The sequence below is a fragment of the Oncorhynchus gorbuscha genome, linkage group LG22 (assembly GCF_021184085.1).
Source record: "Oncorhynchus gorbuscha isolate QuinsamMale2020 ecotype Even-year linkage group LG22, OgorEven_v1.0, whole genome shotgun sequence".
Taxonomy (NCBI): Eukaryota; Metazoa; Chordata; class Actinopteri; order Salmoniformes; family Salmonidae; genus Oncorhynchus; species Oncorhynchus gorbuscha.
This window is the reverse complement of record NC_060194.1, coordinates 13,977,541-14,003,318: the sequence shown is the minus strand read 5'-3', so window position 1 is coordinate 14,003,318 and position 25,778 is coordinate 13,977,541. Positions and strand designations below refer to the sequence as shown.

General features: G+C 45.7%; 1 protein-coding gene and 1 pseudogene across 3 annotated transcripts; both read right to left on the bottom strand.

Annotated features, from left to right (window-relative positions):
* Positions 1-7,335: 7,335 nt before the first annotated feature.
* LOC124009815 (zona pellucida sperm-binding protein 3-like) lies at positions 7,336-11,879 on the bottom strand. Of its 2 annotated transcripts, none has more exons than XM_046321999.1 (11): positions 11,397-11,879; positions 11,203-11,318; positions 11,010-11,113; positions 10,046-10,223; positions 9,750-9,867; positions 9,520-9,605; positions 9,200-9,396; positions 8,864-9,040; positions 8,166-8,300; positions 7,962-8,091; positions 7,336-7,609 (listed from the first exon to the last, which is right to left on the bottom strand). In XM_046321999.1, the coding sequence occupies exons 1-10, from the start codon at positions 11,817-11,819 to the stop codon at positions 7,967-7,969; spliced, it is 1,659 nt and encodes a 552-aa protein (XP_046177955.1). In that variant the 5' UTR covers positions 11,820-11,879; the 3' UTR covers positions 7,336-7,609; positions 7,962-7,966. The 2 variants fall into 2 exon arrangements, with proteins under 2 accessions (XP_046177955.1, XP_046177953.1); XM_046321997.1 differs by having other exon boundaries at positions 7,336-7,596; positions 7,963-8,091.
* An 8,764-nt stretch (positions 11,880-20,643) lies between these two features.
* Positions 20,644-25,183, bottom strand: LOC124009827 (annotated as a pseudogene). Its single transcript, XR_006834325.1, has 11 exons — positions 24,700-25,183; positions 24,506-24,621; positions 24,313-24,416; positions 23,349-23,526; positions 23,056-23,172; positions 22,826-22,911; positions 22,506-22,702; positions 22,170-22,346; positions 21,473-21,607; positions 21,270-21,398; positions 20,644-20,904 (listed from the first exon to the last, which is right to left on the bottom strand). The product of XR_006834325.1 is annotated as a zona pellucida sperm-binding protein 3-like (transcript).
* Positions 25,184-25,778: the final 595 nt, after the last annotated feature.

The window sequence follows — 25,778 nt, the reverse complement described above, 5'->3', positions numbered from 1 at the left end:
GCCCCCCATCTATCGTCAGAGCTCGTGCTGCTAGGCGACCTAAACTGGAACATGCTTAACACCCCAGCCATCCTACAATCTAAGCTTGATGCCCTCAATCTCACACAAATGATCAATGAACCTACCAGGTACCTCCCCAAAGCCTTAAACACGGGCACCCTCATAGATGTCATTCTAACCAACTTGCCCTCTAAATACACCTCTGCTGTCTTCAACCAAGATCTCAGCGATCACTGCCTCATTGCCTGCATCCGTAATGGGTCAGCGGTCAAACGACCTCCACTCATCAATGTCAAACGCTCCCTGAAACACTTCAGCGAGCAGGCCTTTCTAATCGACCTGGCCGGGGTATCCTGGAAGGATATTGATCTCATCCCGTCAGTAGAGGATGCCTGAGTATTTTTTTTAAATGCCTTCCTAACCATCTTAAATAAGCATGCCCCATTCAATAAATTTAGAACCAGGAACAGATATAGCCCTTGGTTCTCCCCAGACCTGACTGCCCTTAACCAACACAAAATGGCGTTCTGCATTAGTATCGAACAGCCCCCGTGATATGCAGCTGTTCAGGGAAGTCAGAAACCATTACACGCAGTCAGTCAGGAAAGCAAAGGCTAGCATTTGTCAAGGAGAAATTTGCATCCTGTAGCTCTAACTCCAAAAAGTTCTGAGACACTGAAAAGTCCATGGAGAACAAGAGCACCTCCTCCCAGCTGCGCACTGCACTGAGGCTCGGTAACACGGTCACCACTGATAAATCCATGATAATCGAAAACTTTAACAAGCATTTCTCAACGGCTGGCCATGCCTTCCTCCTGGCTACTCCAACCTCGGCCAACAGCTCCCCCCCCCGCAGCTACTCGCCCAAGCCTCCCCAGCTTCTCCTTTACCCAAATCCAGATAGCAGATGTTCTGAAAGAGCTGCAAAACCTGGACCCGTACAAATCAGCTGGTCTTGACAATCTGGACCCTCTATTTCTTAAACTATCCGCCGCCATTGACGCAACCCCTATTACCAGCCTGTTCAACCTCTCTTTCATATCATCTGAGATCCCCAAGGATTGGAAAGCTGCCGCAGTCATCCCCCTCTTCAAAGGGGGAGACACCCTGGACCCAAACTGTTACAGACCTATATCCATCCTGCCTATCTAAGGTATTCGAAAGCCTAGTCAACAAACAGATCACTGACCATCGTGAATCCCACCGTACCTTCTCCGCTGTGCAATCTGGTTTCCGTGCCGGTCACGGGTGTACCTCAGCCACGCTCAAGGTACTAAACGATATCATACGATAAAAGACTACTGTGCAGCCGTCTTCATCGACCTGGCCAAGGCTTTCGACTCTGTCAATCACCATATTCTTATCGGCAGACTCAGTAGCCTCGGTTTTTCTAATGACTGCCTTGACTGGTTCACCAACTACTTTGCAGACAGAGTTCAGTGTGTCAAATCGGAGGGCATGTTGTCCGGTCCTCTGGCAGTCTCTATGGGGGTGCCACAGGGTTCAATTCTCGGGCCTTCTCTGTATATATCAATGATGTTGCTCTTGCTGTTCCCTGATCCACCTCTACGCAGACAACACCATTCTGTATACTTCTGGCCCTTCCACTGTGCTATCTAACCTTCAAACGAGCTTCACTGCCATACAACACTCCTTCCTTGGCCTCCAACTGCTCTTAAACGCTAGTAAAACCAAATGGATGCTTTTCAACCGTTCGCTGCCTGCACCCGCACGCCCGACTAGCATCACCACCCTGGATGGTTCCGACCTAGAATATGTGTTCATCTATAAGTACCTAGGTGTCTGGCTAGACTGTAAACTCTCCTTCCAGACTCATATCAAACATCTCCAATCTAAAATCAAATCTAGAGAGTCGGATTTCTATTCCGCAACAAAGCCTCCTTCACTCACTCCGCCAAACTTACCCTAGTAAAACTGACTATCCTACCGATCCTCGACTTCGGCGATGTCATCTACAAAATATCTTCCAATACTCTACTCAGCAAACTGGATGCAGTTTATAACAGTGCCATCCGTTTTGTTACTAAAGCACCTTATACCACCCACCACTGCAACCTGTATGCTCTAGTCGGCTGACCCTCGCTACATATTCGTCGCCAGACCCACTGGCTCCAGGTCATCTACAAGTCCATGCAAGGTAAAGCTCCGCCTTATCTCAGTTCACTGGTTACGATGGCAACACCACCCACCCATAGCACGCGCTCCAGCAGGTGTCTCACTGATCATCCCTAAAGCCAACACCTCATTTGGCCACCTTTCCTTCCAGTTCTCTGCTGCCTGTGACTGGAACGAATTGCAAAAATCGCTGGAGTTGGAGGCTTTTATCTCCCTCGCCAACTTTAAACACCTTCTATCTGAGCAACTAACCGATCGCTGCAGCTGTACATAGTCCATCGGTAAATAGCCAGCCCAATTTACCTACCTCATCCCCATACTGTTTTTTACTTTTCTGCTCTTTTGCACACCAGTATCTATACCTGCACATGACCATCTGATCATTTATCACTCGTGTTAATCTGCTTAATTGTCATTATTTGCCTACCTCATGCCTTTTGCACACAATGGATATAGACTTTTTTACAACTGTGCTGACTTGTTTATTGTTTACTCCATGTGTAACTCTGTTCTCTGTTCACACTGCTATGCTTTCTTGGCCAGGTCGCCGTTGTAAATGAGAACTTGCCTACCTGGTTAAATAAAGGTGAAATAAAATTAAAATACAAGTTAAGACTTGTTAATACATATATGAAGTAACTTTTTATAGAGGGTTGAGTTGAGATTAAAGATTTTTCTATTCTATAGATATGGACTTGAATGCCAGGGGGATACGAAACCTGTTGAAGATAAATGCTTTTTTTTTTTTTTAAGGACTGCAACGCAGATCTTGTATTTGTTCAAGAAACACATTCATGCAAGGACTATAATTATAGATATAATCAGTAGGGTAATGTATTTTTTTTTGGCCCAATTTTAGCACACTTTCAAAGGGAAATGTTTGTTTACTCAAATGGACATTACCTAGTAGCGGTCATCGACCACATGGACAGATTGTGTTGTGTAAATCAAATCAAATCACATTTTATTTGTCACATACACATGGTTAGCAGATGTTAATGCGAGTGTAGCGAAATGCTTGCGCTTCTAGTTCCGACAATGCAGTAATAACCAACAAGTAATCTAACTAACAATTCCTAAACTACTGTCTTATACACAGTGTAAGGGGATAAAGAATATGTACATAAGGATATATGAATGAGTGATGGTACAGAGCAGCATAGGCAAGATACAGTAGATGGTATCGAGTACAGTATATACATATGAGATGAATATGTAAACAAAGTGGCATAGTTAAAGTGGCTAGTGATACATGTATTACATAAGGATGCAGTCGATGATATAGAGTACAGTATATACGTATGCATATGAGATGAATAATGTAGGGTATGTAACATTATATTAGGTAGCATTGTTTAAAGTGGCTAGTGATATATTTTACATCATTTCCCATCAATTCCCATTATTAAAGTGGCTGGAGTTGAGTCAGTATGTTGGCTGCAGCCACTTAATGTTAGTGGTGGCTGTTTAACAGTCTGATGGCCTTGAGATAGAAGCTGTTTTTCAGTCTCTCGGTTCCAGCTTTGATGCACCTGTACTGACCTCACCTTCTGGATGATAGCGGGGTGAACAGGCAGTGGCTCGGGTGGTTGATGTCCTTGATGATCTTTATGGCCTTCCTGTAACATCGGTTGGTGTAGGTGTCCTGGAGGGCAGGTAGTTTGCCCCCGGTGATGCGTTGTGCAGACCTCACTACCCTCTGGAGAGCCTTACGGTTGAGGGCGGAGCAGTTGCCGTACCAGGCAGTGATACAGCCCGCCAGGATGCTCTCGATTGTGCATCTGTAGAAGTTTGTGAGTGCTTTTGTTGACAAGCCGAATTTCTTCAGCCTCCTGAGGTTGAAGAGGCGCTGCTGCGCCTTCTTCACGATGCTGTCTGTGTGAGTGGACCAATTCAGTTTGTCTGTGATGTGTATGCCGAGGAACTTAAAACTTGCTACCCTCTCCACTACTGTTCCATCAATGTGGATAGGGGGGTGTTCCCTCTGCTGTTTCCTGAAGTCCACAATAATCTCCTTAGTTTTGTTGACGTTGAGTGTGAGGTTATTTTCCTGACACCACACTCCGAGGGCCCTCACCTCCTCCCTGTAGGCCGTCTCGTCGTTGTTGGTAATCAAGCCTACCACTGTTGTGTCGTCCGCAAACTTGATGATTTAGTTGGAGGCATGCGTGGCCACGTGCGTGGAACAGGGAGTACAGGAGAGGGCTCAGAACGCACCCTTGTGGGGCCCCAGTGTTGAGGATCAGCGGGGAGGAGATGTTGTTACCTACCCTCACCACCTGGGGGCGGCCCGTCAGGAAGTCCAGTACCCAGTTGCACAGGGCGGGGTCGAGACCCAGGGTCTCGAGCTTGATGACGAGCTTGGAGGGTACTATGGTGTTGAATGCTGAGCTGTAGTCGATGAACAGCATTCTCACATAGGTATTCCTCTTGTCCAGATGGGTTAGGGCAGTGTGCAGTGTGGTTGAGATTGCATCCTCTGTGGACCTATTTGGGCGGTAAGCAAATTGGAGTGGGTCTAGGGTGTCAGGTAGGGTGGAGGTGATATGGTCCTTGACTAGTCTCTCAAAGCACTTCATGATGACGGAAGTGAGTGCTACGGGGCGGTAGTCGTTTAGCTCAGTTACCTTAGCTTTCTTGGGAACAGGAACAATGGTGGACCTCTTGAAGCATGTGGGAACAGCAGACTGGTATAGGGATTGATTGAATATGTCCGTAAACACACCGGCCAGCTGGTCTGCGCATGCTCTGAGGGCGCGGCTGGGGATGCCGTCTGGGCCTGCAGCCTTGCGAGGGTTAACACGTTTAAATGTCTTACTCACCTCGGCTGCAGTGAAGGAGAGACCGCATGTTTTCGTTGCAGGCCGTGTCAGTGGCACTGTATTGTCCTCAAAGCGGGCAAAAAAGTGATTTAGTCTGCCTGGGAGCAAGACATCCTGGTCCGTGACTGGGCTGGATTTCTTCCCGTAGTCCGTGATTGACTGTAGACCCTGCCACATGCCTCTTGTGTCTGAGCCGTTGAATTGAGATTCTACTTTGTCTCTGTACTGACGCTTAGCTTGTTTGATAGCCTTGCGGAGGGAATAGCTGCACTGTTTGTATTAGGTCATGTTACCAGACACCTTGCCCTAATTAAAAGCAGTGGTTCGCGCTTTCAGTTTCACGCGAATGCTGCCATCAATCCACGGTTTCTGGTTAGGGAATGTTTTAAACGTTGCTATGGGAACGACATCTTCAACGCACGTTCTAATGAACTCGCACACCGAATCAGCGTATTCGTCAATGTTGTTATCTGACGCAATACGAAACATATCCCAGTCCACGTGATGGAAACAGTCTTGGAGTGTGGAGTCAGCTTGGTCGGACCAGCGTTGGACAGACATCAGCATGGGAGCCTCTAGTTTTAGTTTCTGTCTGTAGGCAGGGATCAGCAAAATGGAGTCGTGGTCAGCTTTCCCGAAAGGGGGGGCAGGGCACGGCCTTATATGCGTCGCGGAAGTTAGAGTAACAATGATCCAAGGTTTTTCCACCCCTGGTTGCGCAATCGATATGCTGATAAAATTTAGGGAGTCTTGTTTTCAGATTAGCCTTGTTAAAATCCCCAGGTACAATGAATGCAGCCTCCGGATAAATGGTTTCCAGTTTGCAAAGAGTTAAATAAAGTTTGTTCAGAGCCATCGATGTGTCTGCTTGGGGGGGGGGGGGGATATATACGGCTGTGATTATGATCGAAGAGAATTCTCTTGGTAGATAATGCGGTGTACATTTGATTGTGAGGAATTCTAAATCAGGTGAACAGAAGGATTTGAGTTCCTGTATGTTTCTTTCATCACACCATGTCTCGTTAGCCATAAGGTATACGCCCCCGCCCCTCTTCTTACCAGAAAGGTGTTTGTTTCTGTCGGCGCGATGCGTGGAGAAACCTGTTGGCTGCACCGCTTCGGATAGCGTCTCTCCAGTGAGCCATGTTTCCGTGAAGCACAGAACGTTACAGTCTGATGTCCCTCTGGAATGCTACCCTTGCTCGGATTTCATCAACCTTGTTGTCAAGAGACTGGACATTGACAGGAAGAATGCTAGGGAGTGGTGCACGGTGTTCCCGTCTCCGGAGTCTGACCAGAAGACCGCCTCGTTTCCCTCTTTTTCGGAGTCGTTTTTTTTGGGTCGCTGCATGCGATCCATTCCGTTGTCCTGTTTGTAAGGCAGAACACAGGATCCGCGTCGCGAAAAACATATTCTTGGTCGTACTGATGGTGAGTTGACGCTGATCTTATATTCAGTAGTTCGACTATGTAATGAAACCTAAGATGACCTGGGGTACTAATGTAAGAAATAACACGTTAAAAAAAATAACTGCATAGTTTCCTAGGAACGCGAAGCGAGGCGGCCATCTCTGTCGGCGCCGGAAGTATATGGATTTGTGGAGGACTAGAACAGTACATTTAACTTTCATATATTCACAAGTGCAAACCACTAAATTAAAGCTGAACTTCTTGTTAATCTACCCATTGTGTCAGATTTCAAAAAGGCTTTACAGCAAAAGCACACCATATGATTGTTAGGCCAGAGCCTAGTCAAAACAAAACACATTTTCCAGCCAAAGAAGAGTCAAAAAGCAGAGAGAGACAATAATCACTAACCTTTGATGTGCATCAGATGGCACTCATAGGGCTTCATGTTACACAATACATGTTCGATAAAGTTCATATTTATATCCAAAAATCTGTTAAAAGATTCAAGTGTTATGCACAGAATTAAAGATACTCCTTAAGGAAAAGGACCAGTTAGAAATACCAGTGCCGATTCCAGTCCGCCAGTGGAGGTTGAGGGAGGAACGGCACGAATGGCAAACACTTGGAAACCATGGGTTTGATACCATTCCACTGCAGTTACCACAAGCCCGGTCTCCCCAATTAAGGGACACCAACCCCTTGAGCAGTCCACCCATTCCTCAGACCCTTCATAGCAAGCCCAATGTCTCAGAATGCCCTGTAGCTTACATGCTCAATCAGGAACCTCGGGACAGAGTCACATTAATCCAGGATGTGATGTCTGGCTACGCAAACAATACAGACCAAAGACTAAGCTAGGAAATGTCCGTTGGCATCAACAGGCCCTCACTTTAACAAAGGCAATATTTCAGATTACTCATGCAATATCGTGTAGTGCATAATGGTGAAGACAGAAAGTCAGTCAAAGTAGCATTAAATCATTTATTTTTCAAAGAGATTAACAGGCATCTCTTGAGATATCGTCTCAGTGTTGTGGTAGTCCCTTCACTGGTTGAGTTCGCCAGGAGCAGATGTGGTGCTTATGTCACTTTGTTGTAGGGTCATCCTCCTTGTGTGCTGGGACATCAGGACCGGCACCAACCTCAGTGAGTTGGTGTGCTGCTGCTTGGAGCAAGTCTATTATGGGCCACCACAACAACGCCTTCCAATTCTAGAAAGTGGATAGTGACTGGGAACAGATCCCTTCTTTATGAAACCACATCAAAAGCAGATATTTAAAAGTGATACTGGCAATTGCCATGTGCAGGTTGACATTTATTGAGACTGTATTGTCCTGGAGGCAGAACTGAGAGATTTCCACTCGATGTGCCAGATGGAAAGTCAAAATTGGCTACATTGTAACAATGTATGCTTTTAATTAAATGTTAGACATTAGGGTTGGCAGTGAGGTTAATGTTTAAAAATCATATTTTATTACCTTGTGGCTGTGCCAGCTAGTGAATATTCTGTGGAGCCATCCCAATAAGTGCTAACCTGCTTGCCATGTGCAGGTTATTTCCCTCTATAATAGCAGTACCATCATCCCATACATACCCCTTTCAATAGGTTCCAATCTCATACTGATCCTCCTCTTCACCCAGACCCTCTTTCTCTGTGGTAACCTCAAGGTCTCCAATGGGCTCAGGTGTAGGAATCATCTCAGGGTCTGGAGTGGCCTCCAGCTCTGAGAACAGACAATTTAGCACAGAGCCTACATGCAATTATCATACATTCAAAACAGTAACGTACTGTCATTACCTCGTTGGGCGATTAGTTCTTTCTGCCTGATGAAGCCATCATATGTTGCAGAGCTAACGAGACCGTGCTCGTTGTTGGGTCCGACCCTTGGGCCCAAGGGACTAGCCTCATTTTGGGATTGGGCGAAATAAGGTCCTGGAATTAAATGTAACAGATTAACACAGCCAGTGTTGGCAGAATTGCTAGCCTATAGGGATACGAAAAGACAGGTGTTCGAAATGATGACCTATAGAGTGTACTACTTTTGACCAGTGCATCATGGTCTGGACAATAGTCTAGACATCCTGGTTGCCTCCCACACAATTTTAAAAAACTGGCTTTACACTTCTGTACATACTAGAATGAGAGTTTGGCATAGAGGAACTAAGTCTGCCTATGTCACTACCTTATCCGCTTGAATACATACAAAATATCTAGCAAGATTGAGATCAGTTATTTTTAATGAGTGCATTATGCAAGTGGCTAGTTTGCCTCAACTACCTTCACTAAAACCACTGCAAAGGTATTCCCTGAAAAATGTGGTTTCAAATCATGACGTTCTGCCTCGTGAATTGTTGGGAGAAGTTGCCAAACGAGTCAGTCATTGAAACCAGACCCTAGTTACTGCTGTTGCCTAGGGTTGGGTTCTCAAGACTACCCGTTCAAAGGTAGTGCACCTACATAAGGAATAAGATTATGCCATGTCAGAGTTAAATTACCTCTCTTGAAGTCCATGCCACGCCAACGACTGCCAGGTGATACGGGCTTCCTGTCCCCTGTTGAGGCAGGGAAGCCAGGTATATAGATACCTCCACTCGTCCGTGGAGATAGAGGTGTGCTCTTCTGTTTACTTGGGAGGACCATCATGGGGCCCAAAGTAGTATCCTGGTCCCATACTAAAATGACAACACATTAATTAAACACATACATTTGCAGTCAAGACACTCAATTGGTTCTCGAATATGGTTGAGATGGAAATTGGGGGAAGGTCCCGCCCCTGAAATGTGTTTTGAGAAGGTGGTGATGGAATAGAGGGATTAAGATGTCAAATACACCTTTCTTGGCCTTCATCCCAATACTCCAATTGTCACCAGAGGCTGAGGATTTGTTGCGGTAGACACGAGGTTCAAGTTGGCTACCACCTAGTCTTGGACTGAGGGGACGTTGTGCTGGAGCTTGAACAACGCCCTTCTGTCTACTCAGGCTTGGACAACGCCCACATAGCAAATCATTCTCATCAGCAGACCTCCATCTGAAATGTATGAAAGATCTACTCATGGACCAAGAACACATCACTTTTTTAAAAAGCTATGGTTATTCCAATGAATAGCTCACAGCCCAGTAACAGTAGCTAAGGAAATGTGACTTATCCCACCTGCCATCAATGAAGGAGCATGCCTTGTTGCTAGGCTCTGCATGGTCCATGACAGGGACTGCCATAAGGTGGCAAGTGATGTACAGCTGTGAAAAACAGGATAAGCAAAACAAAGATGTAGAATCACAGTAGCCTACATAATGTCTGTAAATTATGTTACTGTAGAATAATTTAACTACAGTACCCATAATGGCCTCTACAACATTGTTTTTATTAAATACCGCCCTCACCTCTGCCCTGTCCCCCTGGTGGAACCTAAAGGCATCAATGTGGAACCCGAGCTTGTTGTCCTGGGTTCTACGCATGAAACCAGAGCGGGAACCAGGCAGCTGGGAATCCATCAAGCACCTGGAGGGAGATTATATTAAAATAAATATTGGGGCATCTTCCTTAGTAACCAATTGAGAAGTCTCAAAGAAACCAGTTGACTACTTTAAAAATGGTGGAAGTCCTCAAATGGCATATTCCATCTTTCTCTACGGGCCAGCCGGATAATAGTCGTTCTAAGCCATCCCCCCCTGCTTACCCATCACTCTCAATGAAGACATATCTGGGGACAGAGTTGCTATCAGGGTCCAGTGTGGCCACGCAGCTGCTAACAAAGACCCTGAGCCTGGTGTGGTGAGCAACCCTGACAGACGCCTCAATGTTGATGAGATCACCCAGGAAGTAGACTCCAGAACCCCGCTCATAGAGCCAGTCACCTGGAAAGGAAATGGCAGTAAAGAAAGACCGTACTGCAACCGATTCGTTTTAAAGTTACGAACGAGAGTCGCTATTAAAACTACCCCGGCCAGAACATATTGTCAATAGGCGCTCAACTAGTGAGCATCTAATAATGGATTAAAATGAGGGCCATGTTTAGGAGGCAAACTGTATAACGTTGCAGACAGAAGTGTCCCCAATAACAGTTGTCTGATGTGATTCCGTATTTTGCATGTCAGAGGGGCATTTGTGCTACATAGTACATTTATAATCTGCCTGCGGCTATGGAACCCTGACCTGTTCACCGGACGTGCTACCTGTTCCAGACCTGCCGTTTTCAACTCTAGAGACAGCAGGAGCGGTAGAGATACTCTCAATGATCGGCTATGAAAAGCCAACTGACATTTACTCCTGAGGTGCTGACCTGTTGCACCCTCGACAACTTCTGTGATTATTATTTGAACATCGTTGCCATGTTCTGTTATGATCTCCACCCGGCACAGCTAGAAGAGGACTGGCCACCCCTCAGAGCCTTTCTAGGGAGTTTCCTAGCCACAGTGCTTCTACACCTACATTGCTTGCGGTTTTAGGCTGGGTTTCTGTACAGCACTTTGACATATCAGCTGATGTAAGAAGGGCTATATAAATACATTTGATATCTTAACATTCAATTCACGGGTTTTACCAAGCTTCTGGGAGAGCGCCATTGTATCCTTTTGATTTATTATCTGAATGGTCAACAAAATTGGACCCTGCGAAATGCAGCCCAGGATTTATATACCCACTTGTCATAAGCGTCAGTGAGAACTGCAGGGTGTCTTCAGCAGACACTGTGGCGGTGAAAGGGATCCGGGTCGGCTGGAGAGAAGAGCTGTCCAAACTGTACTTCCTGAAACAGAAAGTACAGACCGGTAAATACACCAATAGGTCAACGCAGGATTCCTATGACCGTCATACAACAGTATAGCCTAAACTCACCTTTCATAATGACACTCAATTGGGATTACAGCACCAGCCATTCGAATAACGCCATCTGGTGTGGTTCTGGGTGTATATCTGAGGAGGTTTGCGTAGATCAATGAGTCTTCGTTCAGCTGTGGAGTCACAAAGCAGCATTTAAGAGAAGGTTGTTTCAAGAAGTCAACTACTGATTTAAAATATATATATATTACCATGTACTTGGTTCCACAGTCCGAAAGTGCTGCAAATATTCTGTACTCATCTCCGGCTGCTGAAGCTGTAGCCCTACACGGCTCTTGGTCTTGGTACTGTTCAACTCCAAGTCGCAGGTCATCCACGTCGATTAGATTACCGAGTTTAAACAGATCAGCCTTCACGACTATCTCCATGGAGTCTGACTGGCACGTCACAGCGACAGTTTCTACTCGAACTGGCCTTGAAACTGTTTGTTGGAGTGGAGGCTGTTTAAAGCGTGGACGATTGTCAAATTGCGGTGTTCGCCTTGGAAGTTGTTGCCATGTGTCAGTGCTATAAGTATTTGACAAAGCAGGAGAGATTAAGAAGTTTTTCACAAGTAAAAACCAAACCAGTTGCTTGAACAATAACCTGAGCATGTTTGCCATCATGAGTCCCATGCCAACAACTAATGTGACTCTGTAGGTTAGAGGACAGCGTGCCTCTGCTATGCTACAATTGATGAAACTGGGGTAGCTTTTATCAAACAACCAGGCTGCACACCTGGGCTGGATTATGCGCTAATTTGGCCTTGCATCTGATTAGTCAAGATCTTTAATTGGCACACATGTTCAAATCAAATCACATGTTATTTCTTACATACACATGGTTAGCAGATGTTAATGTGAGTGTAGCGAAATGTTTGTGCTTCTGGTTCCCGACAGTGCAGTAATATCTAACAAGTAATCTAACAGTTCCCCAACAACTACAGCTAATACACACATCTAAAATGGGTGAATGAGAAAATGTACATATGCGGTTCCACAGTGAACAACGGCCAAGCTGCATAGGCACGGTGCAATAGATGGTATAAAATACAGTACATAAATATGATATGAGTATTATAAGATATGTAAACATTATTAAGTGGCATCGTTTAAAGTGACGAGTGATCCATTTGTTAACGTGACCAGTGATTGGGTCTCCATGTAGGAGAGCAGTCTGATGGCCTTGAGATAGAAGCTGTTCTTCAGTCTCTCGGTCCCAGCTTCGATGCACCTGTACTGACCTCACCTTCTGGATGGTAGCGGTGTGAACAGGCAGTGGCTCGGGTGGCTGTTGTCTTTGATGATCTTTTTTTGCTTACCTGTGACATCGGGTGCTATAGATGTCATGGTGGGCAGGTAGTTTGCCCCCGGTGATGCGTTGTGCAGACCGCACCACCCTCTGATAGAGCCTTGCGGTTGAGGGCAAGCAGTTGCTATACCAGGCTGTTATAGTTCCTGACAGGAGGCTCTCGATTGTGGATCTGTAAAAGTTAGTCAGGGTTTTGGGTGACAAGCCACATTTCTTCAGCCTTCTGAGGTTGAAGAGGCGCTGTTGCACCTTCTTCACCACACTGTCTGTGTGGGTGGACCATTTCAGTTTGTCGTTAATGTGTATGCCGAGGAACTTTCCACTTTCTCCACTGGTGTCCCTTCGATGTAGGTGGGGGGCTCCTTCAGCTGTTTCCTGATGTCCACGATCATAATATATGCCATTTAGCAGACGCTTTTATCCAAAGCGACTTACAGTCATGTGTGCATACATTCTACGTATGGGTGGTCCCGGGATCGAACCCATCATCTTTTTTGACGTTGAGTGAGAAGTTGTATTCCTGACGGCACACTCCACACACTGTTCGAGCTGTGTCTGAATCCTGGTTTAGGAAGACCACCAAAAATTCTGAAATGTTCATCCCAAACTACAACATTTTCAGAGAAGATAGAACTGCCAAAGGGGGCGGTGTTGCAATCTACTGCAAAGATAGCCCGCAGAGGTCTGTCCTACTATCCAGGTCTGTACCCAAACAATTTGAAATTCTACTTTTAAAAATCCACCTCTCTAAAAACAAGTCTCTCACCGTTGCCGCCCGTAGACCACCCTCTGCCCCCAGCTGTGCTCTGGACACCATATGTGAACTGATTGCCCCCCATCTATCGTCAGAGCTCGTGCTGCTAGGCGACCTAAACTGGAACATGCTTAACACCCCAGCCATCCTACAATCTAAGCTTGATGCCCTCAATCTCACACAAATGATCAATGAACCTACCAGGTACCTCCCCAAAGCCTTAAACACGGGCACCCTCATAGATGTCATTCTAACCAACTTGCCCTCTAAATACACCTCTGCTGTCTTCAACCAAGATCTCAGCGATCACTGCCTCATTGCCTGCATCCGTAATGGGTCAGCGGTCAAACGACCTCCACTCATCAATGTCAAACGCTCCCTGAAACACTTCAGCGAGCAGGCCTTTCTAATCGACCTGGCCGGGGTATCCTGGAAGGATATTGATCTCATCCCGTCAGTAGAGGATGCCTGAGTATTTTTTTTAAATGCCTTCCTAACCATCTTAAATAAGCATGCCCCATTCAATAAATTTAGAACCAGGAACAGATATAGCCCTTGGTTCTCCCCAGACCTGACTGCCCTTAACCAACACAAAATGGCGTTCTGCATTAGTATCGAACAGCCCCGTGATATGCAGCTGTTCAGGGAAGTCAGAAACCATTACACGCAGTCAGTCAGGAAAGCAAAGGCTAGCATTTGTCAAGGAGAAATTTGCATCCTGTAGCTCTAACTCCAAAAAGTTCTGAGACACTGAAAAGTCCATGGAGAACAAGAGCACCTCCTCCCAGCTGCGCACTGCACTGAGGCTCGGTAACACGGTCACCACTGATAAATCCATGATAATCGAAAACTTTAACAAGCATTTCTCAACGGCTGGCCATGCCTTCCTCCTGGCTACTCCAACCTCGGCCAACAGCTCCCCCCCGCAGCTACTCGCCCAAGCCTCCCCAGCTTCTCCTTTACCCAAATCCAGATAGCAGATGTTCTGAAAGAGCTGCAAAACCTGGACCCGTACAAATCAGCTGGTCTTGACAATCTGGACCCTCTATTTCTTAAACTATCCGCCGCCATTGACGCAACCCCTATTACCAGCCTGTTCAACCTCTCTTTCATATCATCTGAGATCCCCAAGGATTGGAAAGCTGCCGCAGTCATCCCCCTCTTCAAAGGGGGAGACACCCTGGACCCAAACTGTTACAGACCTATATCCATCCTGCCTATCTAAGGTATTCGAAAGCCTAGTCAACAAACAGATCACTGACCATCGTGAATCCCACCGTACCTTCTCCGCTGTGCAATCTGGTTTCCGTGCCGGTCACGGGTGTACCTCAGCCACGCTCAAGGTACTAAACGATATCATACGATAAAAGACTACTGTGCAGCCGTCTTCATCGACCTGGCCAAGGCTTTCGACTCTGTCAATCACCATATTCTTATCGGCAGACTCAGTAGCCTCGGTTTTTCTAATGACTGCCTTGACTGGTTCACCAACTACTTTGCAGACAGAGTTCAGTGTGTCAAATCGGAGGGCATGTTGTCCGGTCCTCTGGCAGTCTCTATGGGGGTGCCACAGGGTTCAATTCTCGGGCCTTCTCTGTATATATCAATGATGTTGCTCTTGCTGTTCCCTGATCCACCTCTACGCAGACAACACCATTCTGTATACTTCTGGCCCTTCCACTGTGCTATCTAACCTTCAAACGAGCTTCACTGCCATACAACACTCCTTCCTTGGCCTCCAACTGCTCTTAAACGCTAGTAAAACCAAATGGATGCTTTTCAACCGTTCGCTGCCTGCACCCGCACGCCCGACTAGCATCACCACCCTGGATGGTTCCGACCTAGAATATGTGTTCATCTATAAGTACCTAGGTGTCTGGCTAGACTGTAAACTCTCCTTCCAGACTCATATCAAACATCTCCAATCTAAAATCAAATCTAGAGAGTCGGATTTCTATTCCGCAACAAAGCCTCGTTCACTCACTCCGCCAAACTTACCCTAGTAAAACTGACTATCCTACCGATCCTCGACTTCGGCGATGTCATCTACAAAATATCTTCCAATACTCTACTCAGCAAACTGGATGCAGTTTATAACAGTGCCATCCGTTTTGTTACTAAAGCACCTTATACCACCCACCACTGCAACCTGTATGCTCTAGTCGGCTGACCCTCGCTACATATTCGTCGCCAGACCCACTGGCTCCAGGTCATCTACAAGTCCATGCAAGGTAAAGCTCCGCCTTATCTCAGTTCACTGGTTACGATGGCAACACCACCCACCCATAGCACGCGCTCCAGCAGGTGTCTCACTGATCATCCCTAAAGCCAACACCTCATTTGGCCGCCTTTCCTTCCAGTTCTCTGCTGCCTGTGACTGGAACGAATTGCAAAAATCGCTGGAGTTGGAGGCTTTTATCTCCCTCACCAACTTTAAACACCTGCTATCTGAGCAACTAACCGATCGCTGCAGCTGTACATAGTCCATCGGTAAATAGCCAGCCCAATTTACCTACCTCATCCCCATACTGTTTTTTACTTTTCTGCTCTTTTGCACACCAGTATCTATACCTGCACATGACCATCTGATCATTTATCACTCGTGTTAATCTGCTTAATTGTCATTATTTGCCTACCTCATGCCTTTTGCACACAATGGATATAGACTTTTTTTACAACTGTGCTGACTTGTTTATTGTTTACTCCATGTGTAACTCTGTTCTCTGTTCACACTGCTATGCTTTCTTGGCCAGGTCGCCGTTGTAAATGAGAACTTGCCTACCTGGTTAAATAAAGGTGAAATAAAATAAAAATACAAGTTAAGACTTGTTAATACATATATGAAGTAACTTTTTATAGAGGGTTGAGTTGAGATTAAAGATTTTTCTATTCTATAGATATGGACTTGAATGCCAGGGGGATACGAAACCTGTTGAAGATAAATGCTTTTTTTTATTTTTTAAGGACTGCAACGCAGATCTTGTATTTGTTCAAGAAACACATTCATGCAAGGACTATAATTATAGATATAATCAGTAGGGTAATGTATTTTTTTTGGCCCAATTTTAGCACACTTTCAAAGGGAAATGTTTGTTTACTCAAATGGACATTACCTAGTAGCGGTCATCGACCACATGGACAGATTGTGTTGTGTAAATCAAATCAAATCACATTTTATTTGTCACATACACATGGTTAGCAGATGTTAATGCGAGTGTAGCGAAATGCTTGCGCTTCTAGTTCCGACAATGCAGTAATAACCAACAAGTAATCTAACTAACAATTCCTAAACTACTGTCTTATACACAGTGTAAGGGGATAAAGAATATGTACATAAGGATATATGAATGAGTGATGGTACAGAGCAGCATAGGCAAGATACAGTAGATGGTATCGAGTACAGTATATACATATGAGATGAATATGTAAACAAAGTGGCATAGTTAAAGTGGCTAGTGATACATGTATTACATAAGGATGCAGTCGATGATATAGAGTACAGTATATACGTATGCATATGAGATGAATAATGTAGGGTATGTAACATTATATTAGGTAGCATTGTTTAAAGTGGCTAGTGATATATTTTACATCATTTCCCATCAATTCCCATTATTAAAGTGGCTGGAGTTGAGTCAGTATGTTGGCTGCAGCCACTTAATGTTAGTGGTGGCTGTTTAACAGTCTGATGGCCTTGAGATAGAAGCTGTTTTTTCAGTCTCTCGGTTCCAGCTTTGATGCACCTGTACTGACCTCGCCTTCTGGATGATAGCGGGGTGAACAGGCAGTGGCTCGGGTGGTTGATGTCCTTGATGATCTTTATGGCCTTCCTGTAACATCGGTTGGTGTAGGTGTCCTGGAGGGCAGGTAGTTTGCCCCCGGTGATGCGTTGTGCAGACCTCACTACCCTCTGGAGAGCCTTACGGTTGAGGGCGGAGCAGTTGCCGTACCAGGCAGTGATACAGCCCGCCAGGATGCTCTCGATTGTGCATCTGTAGAAGTTTGTGAGTGCTTTTGTTGACAAGCCGAATTTCTTCAGCCTCCTGAGGTTGAAGAGGCGCTGCTGCGCCTTCTTCACGATGCTGTCTGTGTGAGTGGACCAATTCAGTTTGTCTGTGATGTGTATGCCGAGGAACTTAAAACTTGCTACCCTCTCCACTACTGTTCCATCAATGTGGATAGGGGGGTGTTCCCTCTGCTGTTTCCTGAAGTCCACAATAATCTCCTTAGTTTTGTTGACGTTGAGTGTGAGGTTATTTTCCTGACACCACACTCCGAGGGCCCTCACCTCCTCCCTGTAGGCCGTCTCGTCGTTGTTGGTAATCAAGCCTACCACTGTTGTGTCGTCCGCAAACTTGATGATTTAGTTGGAGGCATGCGTGGCCACGTCGTGGAACAGGGAGTACAGGAGAGGGCTCAGAACGCACCCTTGTGGGGCCCCAGTGTTGAGGATCAGCGGGGAGGAGATGTTGTTACCTACCCTCACCACCTGGGGGCGGCCCGTCAGGAAGTCCAGTACCCAGTTGCACAGGGCGGGGTCGAGACCCAGGGTCTCGAGCTTGATGACGAGCTTGGAGGGTACTATGGTGTTGAATGCTGAGCTGTAGTCGATGAACAGCATTCTCACATAGGTATTCCTCTTGTCCAGATGGGTTAGGGCAGTGTGCAGTGTGGTTGAGATTGCATCCTCTGTGGACCTATTTGGGCGGTAAGCAAATTGGAGTGGGTCTAGGGTGTCAGGTAGGGTGGAGGTGATATGGTCCTTGACTAGTCTCTCAAAGCACTTCATGATGACGGAAGTGAGTGCTACGGGGCGGTAGTCGTTTAGCTCAGTTACCTTAGCTTTCTTGGGAACAGGAACAATGGTGGACCTCTTGAAGCATGTGGGAACAGCAGACTGGTATAGGGATTGATTGAATATGTCCGTAAACACACCGGCCAGCTGGTCTGCGCATGCTCTGAGGGCGCGGCTGGGGATGCCGTCTGGGCCTGCAGCCTTGCGAGGGTTAACACGTTTAAATGTCTTACTCACCTCGGCTGCAGTGAAGGAGAGACCGCATGTTTTCGTTGCAGGCCGTGTCAGTGGCACTGTATTGTCCTCAAAGCGGGCAAAAAGTGATTTAGTCTGCCTGGGAGCAAGACATCCTGGTCCGTGACTGGGCTGGATTTCTTCCCGTAGTCCGTGATTGACTGTAGACCCTGCCACATGCCTCTTGTGTCTGAGCCGTTGAATTGAGATTCTACTTTGTCTCTGTACTGACGCTTAGCTTGTTTGATAGCCTTGCGGAGGGAATAGCTGCACTGTTTGTATTAGGTCATGTTACCAGACACCTTGCCCTAATTAAAAGCAGTGGTTCGCGCTTTCAGTTTCACGCGAATGCTGCCATCAATCCACGGTTTCTGGTTAGGGAATGTTTTAAACGTTGCTATGGGAACGACATCTTCAACGCACGTTCTAATGAACTCGCACACCGAATCAGCGTATTCGTCAATGTTGTTATCTGACGCAATACGAAACATATCCCAGTCCACGTGATGGAAACAGTCTTGGAGTGTGGAGTCAGCTTGGTCGGACCAGCGTTGGACAGACATCAGCATGGGAGCCTCTAGTTTTAGTTTCTGTCTGTAGGCAGGGATCAGCAAAATGGAGTCGTGGTCAGCTTTCCCGAAAGGGGGGCAGGGCACGGCCTTATATGCGTCGCGGAAGTTAGAGTAACAATGATCCAAGGTTTTTCCACCCCTGGTTGCGCAATCGATATGCTGATAAAATTTAGGGAGTCTTGTTTTCAGATTAGCCTTGTTAAAATCCCCAGGTACAATGAATGCAGCCTCCGGATAAATGGTTTCCAGTTTGCAAAGAGTTAAATAAAGTTTGTTCAGAGCCATCGATGTGTCTGCTTGGGGGGGGATATATACGGCTGTGATTATGATCGAAGAGAATTCTCTTGGTAGATAATGCGGTGTACATTTGATTGTGAGGAATTCTAAATCAGGTGAACAGAAGGATTTGAGTTCCTGTATGTTTCTTTCATCACACCATGTCTCGTTAGCCATAAGGTATACGCCCCCCCCTCTTCTTACCAGAAAGGTGTTTGTTTCTGTCGGCGCGATGCGTGGAGAAACCTGTTGGCTGCACCGCTTCGGATAGCGTCTCTCCAGTGAGCCATGTTTCCGTGAAGCACAGAACGTTACAGTCTGATGTCCCTCTGGAATGCTACCCTTGCTCGGATTTCATCAACCTTGTTGTCAAGAGACTGGACATTGACAGGAAGAATGCTAGGGAGTGGTGCACGGTGTTCCCGTCTCCGGAGTCTGACCAGAAGACCGCCTCGTTTCCCTCTTTTTCGGAGTCGTTTTTGGGTCGCTGCATGCGATCCATTCCGTTGTCCTGTTTGTAAGGCAGAACACAGGATCCGCGTCGCGAAAAACATATTCTTGGTCGTACTGATGGTGAGTTGACGCTGATCTTATATTCAGTAGTTCGACTATGTAATGAAACCTAAGATGACCTGGGGTACTAATGTAAGAAATAACACGTTAAAAAAAATAACTGCATAGTTTCCTAGGAACGCGAAGCGAGGCGGCCATCTCTGTCGGCGCCGGAAGTATATGGATTTGTGGAGGACTAGAACAGTACATTTAACTTTCATATATTCACAAGTGCAAACCACTAAATTAAAGCTGAACTTCTTGTTAATCTACCCATTGTGTCAGATTTCAAAAAGGCTTTACAGCAAAAGCACACCATATGATTGTTAGGCCAGAGCCTAGTCAAAACAAAACACATTTTCCAGCCAAAGAAGAGTCAAAAAGCAGAGAGAGACTAGTCACTAACCTTTGATGTGCATCAGATGGCACTCATAGGGCTTCATGTTACACAATACATGTTCGATAAAGTTCATATTTATATCCAAAAATCTGTTAAAAGATTCAAGTGTTATGCACAGAATTAAAGATACTCCTTAAGGAAAAGGACCAGTTAGAAATACCAGTGCCGATTCCAGTCCGCCAGTGGAGGTTGAGGGAGGAACGGCACGAATGGCAAACACTTGGAAACCATGGGTTTGATACCATTCCACTGCAGTTACCACAAGCCCGGTCTCCCCAATTAAGGGACACCAACCCCTTGAGCAGTCCACCCATTCCTCAGACCCTTCATAGCAAGCCCAATGTCTCAGAATGCCCTGTAGCTTACATGCTCAATCAGGAACCTCGGGACAGAGTCACATTAATCCAGGATGTGATGTCTGGCTACGCAAACAATACAGACCAAAGACTAAGCTAGGAAATGTCCGTTGGCATCAACAGGCCCTCACTTTAACAAAGGCAATATTTCAGATTACTCATGCAATATCGTGTAGTGCATAATGGTGAAGACAGAAAGTCAGTCAAAGTAGCATTAAATCATTTATTTTTCAAAGAGATTAACAGGCATCTCTTGAGATATCGTCTCAGTGTTGTGGTAGTCCCTTCACTGGTTGAGTTCGCCAGGAGCAGATGTGGTGCTTATGTCACTTTGTTGTAGGGTCATCCTCCTTGTGTGCTGGGACATCAGGACCGGCACCAACCTCAGTGAGTTGGTGTGCTGCTGCTTGGAGCAAGTCTATTATGGGCCACCACAACAACGCCTTCCAATTCTAGAAAGTGGATAGTGACTGGGAACAGATCCCTTCTTTATGAAACCACATCAAAAGCAGATATTTAAAAGTGATACTGGCAATTGCCATGTGCAGGTTGACATTTATTGAGACTGTATTGTCCTGGAGGCAGAACTGAGAGATTTCCACTCGATGTGCCAGATGGAAAGTCAAAATTGGCTACATTGTAACAATGTATGCTTTTAATTAAATGTTAGACATTAGGGTTGGCAGTGAGGTTAATGTTTAAAAATCATATTTTATTACCTTGTGGCTGTGCCAGCTAGTGAATATTCTGTGGAGCCATCCCAATAAGTGCTAACCTGCTTGCCATGTGCAGGTTATTTCCCTCTATAATAGCAGTACCATCATCCCATACATACCCTTTCAATAGGTTCCAATCTCATACTGATCCTCCTCTTCACCCAGACCCTCTTTCTCTGTGGTAACCTCAAGGTCTCCAATGGGCTCAGGTGTAGGAATCATCTCAGGGTCTGGAGTGGCCTCCAGCTCTGAGAACAGACAATTTAGCACAGAGCCTACATGCAATTATCATACATTCAAAACAGTAACGTACTGTCATTACCTCGTTGGGCGATTAGTTCTTTCTGCCTGATGAAGCCATCATATGTTGCAGAGCTAACGAGACCGTGCTCGTTGTTGGGTCCGACCCTTGGGCCCAAGGGACTAGCCTCATTTTGGGATTGGGCGAAATAAGGTCCTGGAATTAAATGTAACAGATTAACACAGCCAGTGTTGGCAGAATTGCTAGCCTATAGGGATACGAAAAGACAGGTGTTCGAAATGATGACCTATAGAGTGTACTACTTTTGACCAGTGCATCATGGTCTGGACAATAGTCTAGACATCCTGGTTGCCTCCCACACAATTTAAAAAACTGGCTTTACACTTCTGTACGTACTAGAATGAGAGTTTGGCATAGAGGAACTAAGTCTGCCTATGTCACTACCTTATCCGCTTGAATACATACAAAATATCTAGCAAGATTGAGATCAGTTATTTTTAATGAGTGCATTATGCAAGTGGCTAGTTTGCCTCAACTACCTTCACTAAAACCACTGCAAAGGTATTCCCTGAAAAATGTGGTTTCAAATCATGACGTTCTGCCTCGTGATTTGTTGGGAGAAGTTGCCAAACGAGTCAGTCATTGAAACCAGACCCTAGTTACTGCTGTTGCCTAGGGTTGGGTTCTCAAGACTACCCGTTCAAAGGTAGTGCACCTACATAAGGAATAAGATTATGCCATGTCAGAGTTAAATTACCTCTCTTGAAGTCCATGCCACGCCAACGACTGCCAGGTGATACGGGCTTCCTGTCCCCTGTTGAGGCAGGGAAGCCAGGTATATAGATACCTCCACTCGTCCGTGGAGATAGAGGTGTGCTCTTCTGTTTACTTGGGAGGACCATCATGGGGCCCAAAGTAGTATCCTGGTCCCATACTAAAATGACAACACATTAATTAAACACATACATTTGCAGTCAAGACACTCAATTGGTTCTCGAATATGGTTGAGATGGAAATTGGGGGAAGGTCCCGCCCCTGAAATGTGTTTTGAGAAGGTGGTGATGGAATAGAGGGATTAAGATGTCAAATACACCTTTCTTGGCCTTCATCCCAATACTCCAATTGTCACCAGAGGCTGAGGATTTGTTGCGGTAGACACGAGGTTCAAGTTGGCTACCACCTAGTCTTGGACTGAGGGGACGTTGTGCTGGAGCTTGAACAACGCCCTTCTGTCTACTCAGGCTTGGACAACGCCCACATAGCAAATCATTCTCATCAGCAGACCTCCATCTGAAATGTATGAAAGATCTACTCATGGACCAAGAACACATCACTTTTTTAAAAAGCTATGGTTATTCCAATGAATAGCTCACAGCCCAGTAACAGTAGCTAAGGAAATGTGACTTATCCCACCTGCCATCAATGAAGGAGCATGCCTTGTTGCTAGGCTCTGCATGGTCCATGACAGGGACTGCCATAAGGTGGCAAGTGATGTACAGCTGTGAAAAACAGGATAAGCAAAACAAAGATGTAGAATCACAGTAGCCTACATAATGTCTGTAAATTATGTTACTGTAGAATAATTTAACTACAGTACCCATAATGGCCTCTACAACATTGTTTTTATTAAATACCGCCCTCACCTCTGCCCTGTCCCCTGGTGGAACCTAAAGGCATCAATGTGGAACCCGAGCTTGTTGTCCTGGGTTCTACGCATGAAACCAGAGCGGGAACCAGGCAGCTGGGAATCCATCAAGCACCTGGAGGGAGATTATATTAAAATAAATATTGGGGCATCTTCCTTAGTAACCAATTGAGAAGTCTCAAAGAAACCAGTTGACTACTTTAAAAATGGTGGAAGTCCTCAAATGGCATATTCCATCTTTCTCTACGGGCCAGCCGGATAATAGTCGTTCTAAGCCATCCCCCTGCTTACCCATCACTCTCAATGAAGACATATCTGGGGACAGAGTTGCTATCAGGGTCCAGTGTGGCCACGCAGCTGCTAACAAAGACCCTGAGCCTGGTGTGGTGAGCAACCCTGACAGACGCCTCAATGTTGATGAGATCACCCAGGAAGTAGACTCCAGAACCCCGCTCATAGAGCCAGTCACCTGGAAAGGAAATGGCAGTAAAGAAAGACCGTACTGCAACCGATTCGTTTTAAAGTTACGAACGAGAGTCGCTATTAAAACTACCCCGGCCAGAACATATTGTCAATAGGCGCTCAACTAGTGAGCATCTAATAATGGATTAAAATGAGGGCCATGTTTAGGAGGCAAACTGTATAACGTTGCAGACAGAAGTGTCCCCAATAACAGTTGTCTGATGTGATTCCGTATTTTGCATGTCAGAGGGGCATTTGTGCTACATAGTACATTTATAATCTGCCTGCGGCTATGGAACCCTGACCTGTTCACCGGACGTGCTACCTGTTCCAGACCTGCCGTTTTCAACTCTAGAGACAGCAGGAGCGGTAGAGATACTCTCAATGATCGGCTATGAAAAGCCAACTGACATTTACTCCTGAGGTGCTGACCTGTTGCACCCTCGACAACTTCTGTGATTATTATTTGAACATCGTTGCCATGTTCTGTTATGATCTCCACCCGGCACAGCTAGAAGAGGACTGGCCACCCCTCAGAGCCTTTCTAGGGAGTTTCCTAGCCACAGTGCTTCTACACCTACATTGCTTGCGGTTTTAGGCTGGGTTTCTGTACAGCACTTTGACATATCAGCTGATGTAAGAAGGGCTATATAAATACATTTGATATCTTAACATTCAATTCACGGGTTTTACCAAGCTTCTGGGAGAGCGCCATTGTATCCTTTTGATTTATTATCTGAATGGTCAACAAAATTGGACCCTGCGAAATGCAGCCCAGGATTTATATACCCACTTGTCATAAGCGTCAGTGAGAACTGCAGGGTGTCTTCAGCAGACACTGTGGCGGTGAAAGGGATCCGGGTCGGCTGGAGAGAAGAGCTGTCCAAACTGTACTTCCTGAAACAGAAAGTACAGACCGGTAAATACACCAATAGGTCAACGCAGGATTCCTATGACCGTCATACAACAGTATAGCCTAAACTCACCTTTCATAATGACACTCAATTGGGATTACAGCACCAGCCATTCGAATAACGCCATCTGGTGTGGTTCTGGGTGTATATCTGAGGAGGTTTGCGTAGATCAATGAGTCTTCGTTCAGCTGTGGAGTCACAAAGCAGCATTTAAGAGAAGGTTGTTTCAAGAAGTCAACTACTGATTTAAAATATATATATATTACCATGTACTTGGTTCCACAGTCCGAAAGTGCTGCAAATATTCTGTACTCATCTCCGGCTGCTGAAGCTGTAGCCCTACACGGCTCTTGGTCTTGGTACTGTTCAACTCCAAGTCGCAGGTCATCCACGTCGATTAGATTACCGAGTTTAAACAGATCAGCCTTCACGACTATCTCCATGGAGTCTGACTGGCACGTCACAGCGACAGTTTCTACTCGAACTGGCCTTGAAACTGTTTGTTGGAGTGGAGGCTGTTTAAAGCGTGGACGATTGTCAAATTGCGGTGTTCGCCTTGGAAGTTGTTGCCATGTGTCAGTGCTATAAGTATTTGACAAAGCAGGAGAGATTAAGAAGTTTTTCACAAGTAAAAACCAAACCAGTTGCTTGAACAATAACCTGAGCATGTTTGCCATCATGAGTCCCATGCCAACAACTAATGTGACTCTGTAGGTTAGAGGACAGCGTGCCTCTGCTATGCTACAATTGATGAAACTGGGGTAGCTTTTATCAAACAACCAGGCTGCACACCTGGGCTGGATTATGCGCTAATTTGGCCTTGCATCTGATTAGTCAAGATCTTTAATTGGCACACATGTTCAAATCAAATCACATGTTATTTCTTACATACACATGGTTAGCAGATGTTAATGTGAGTGTAGCGAAATGTTTGTGCTTCTGGTTCCCGACAGTGCAGTAATATCTAACAAGTAATCTAACAGTTCCCCAACAACTACAGCTAATACACACATCTAAAATGGGTGAATGAGAAAATGTACATATGCGGTTCCACAGTGAACAACGGCCAAGCTGCATAGGCACGGTGCAATAGATGGTATAAAATACAGTACATAAATATGATATGAGTATTATAAGATATGTAAACATTATTAAGTGGCATCGTTTAAAGTGACGAGTGATCCATTTGTTAACGTGACCAGTGATTGGGTCTCCATGTAGGAGAGCAGTCTGATGGCCTTGAGATAGAAGCTGTTCTTCAGTCTCTCGGTCCCAGCTTCGATGCACCTGTACTGACCTCACCTTCTGGATGGTAGCGGTGTGAACAGGCAGTGGCTCGGGTGGC

Bases quoted from the DNA above. Each gene is read 5' to 3' on its own strand.
- LOC124009815 (XM_046321999.1), bottom strand. From the start codon at position 11,819: ATGGGACTCATGATGGCAAACATGCTCAGGTTATTGTTCAAGCAACTG. The intron at 11,114-11,202 runs GTGAGTTTAGGC...TTTCTGTTTCAG, and splicing joins ATTGAGTGTCATTATGAAAG to GAAGTACAGTTTGGACAGCT. The intron at 9,041-9,199 runs GTGTATTTGACA...TTGTCATTTTAG, and splicing joins TGGGATGAAGGCCAAGAAAG to TATGGGACCAGGATACTACT.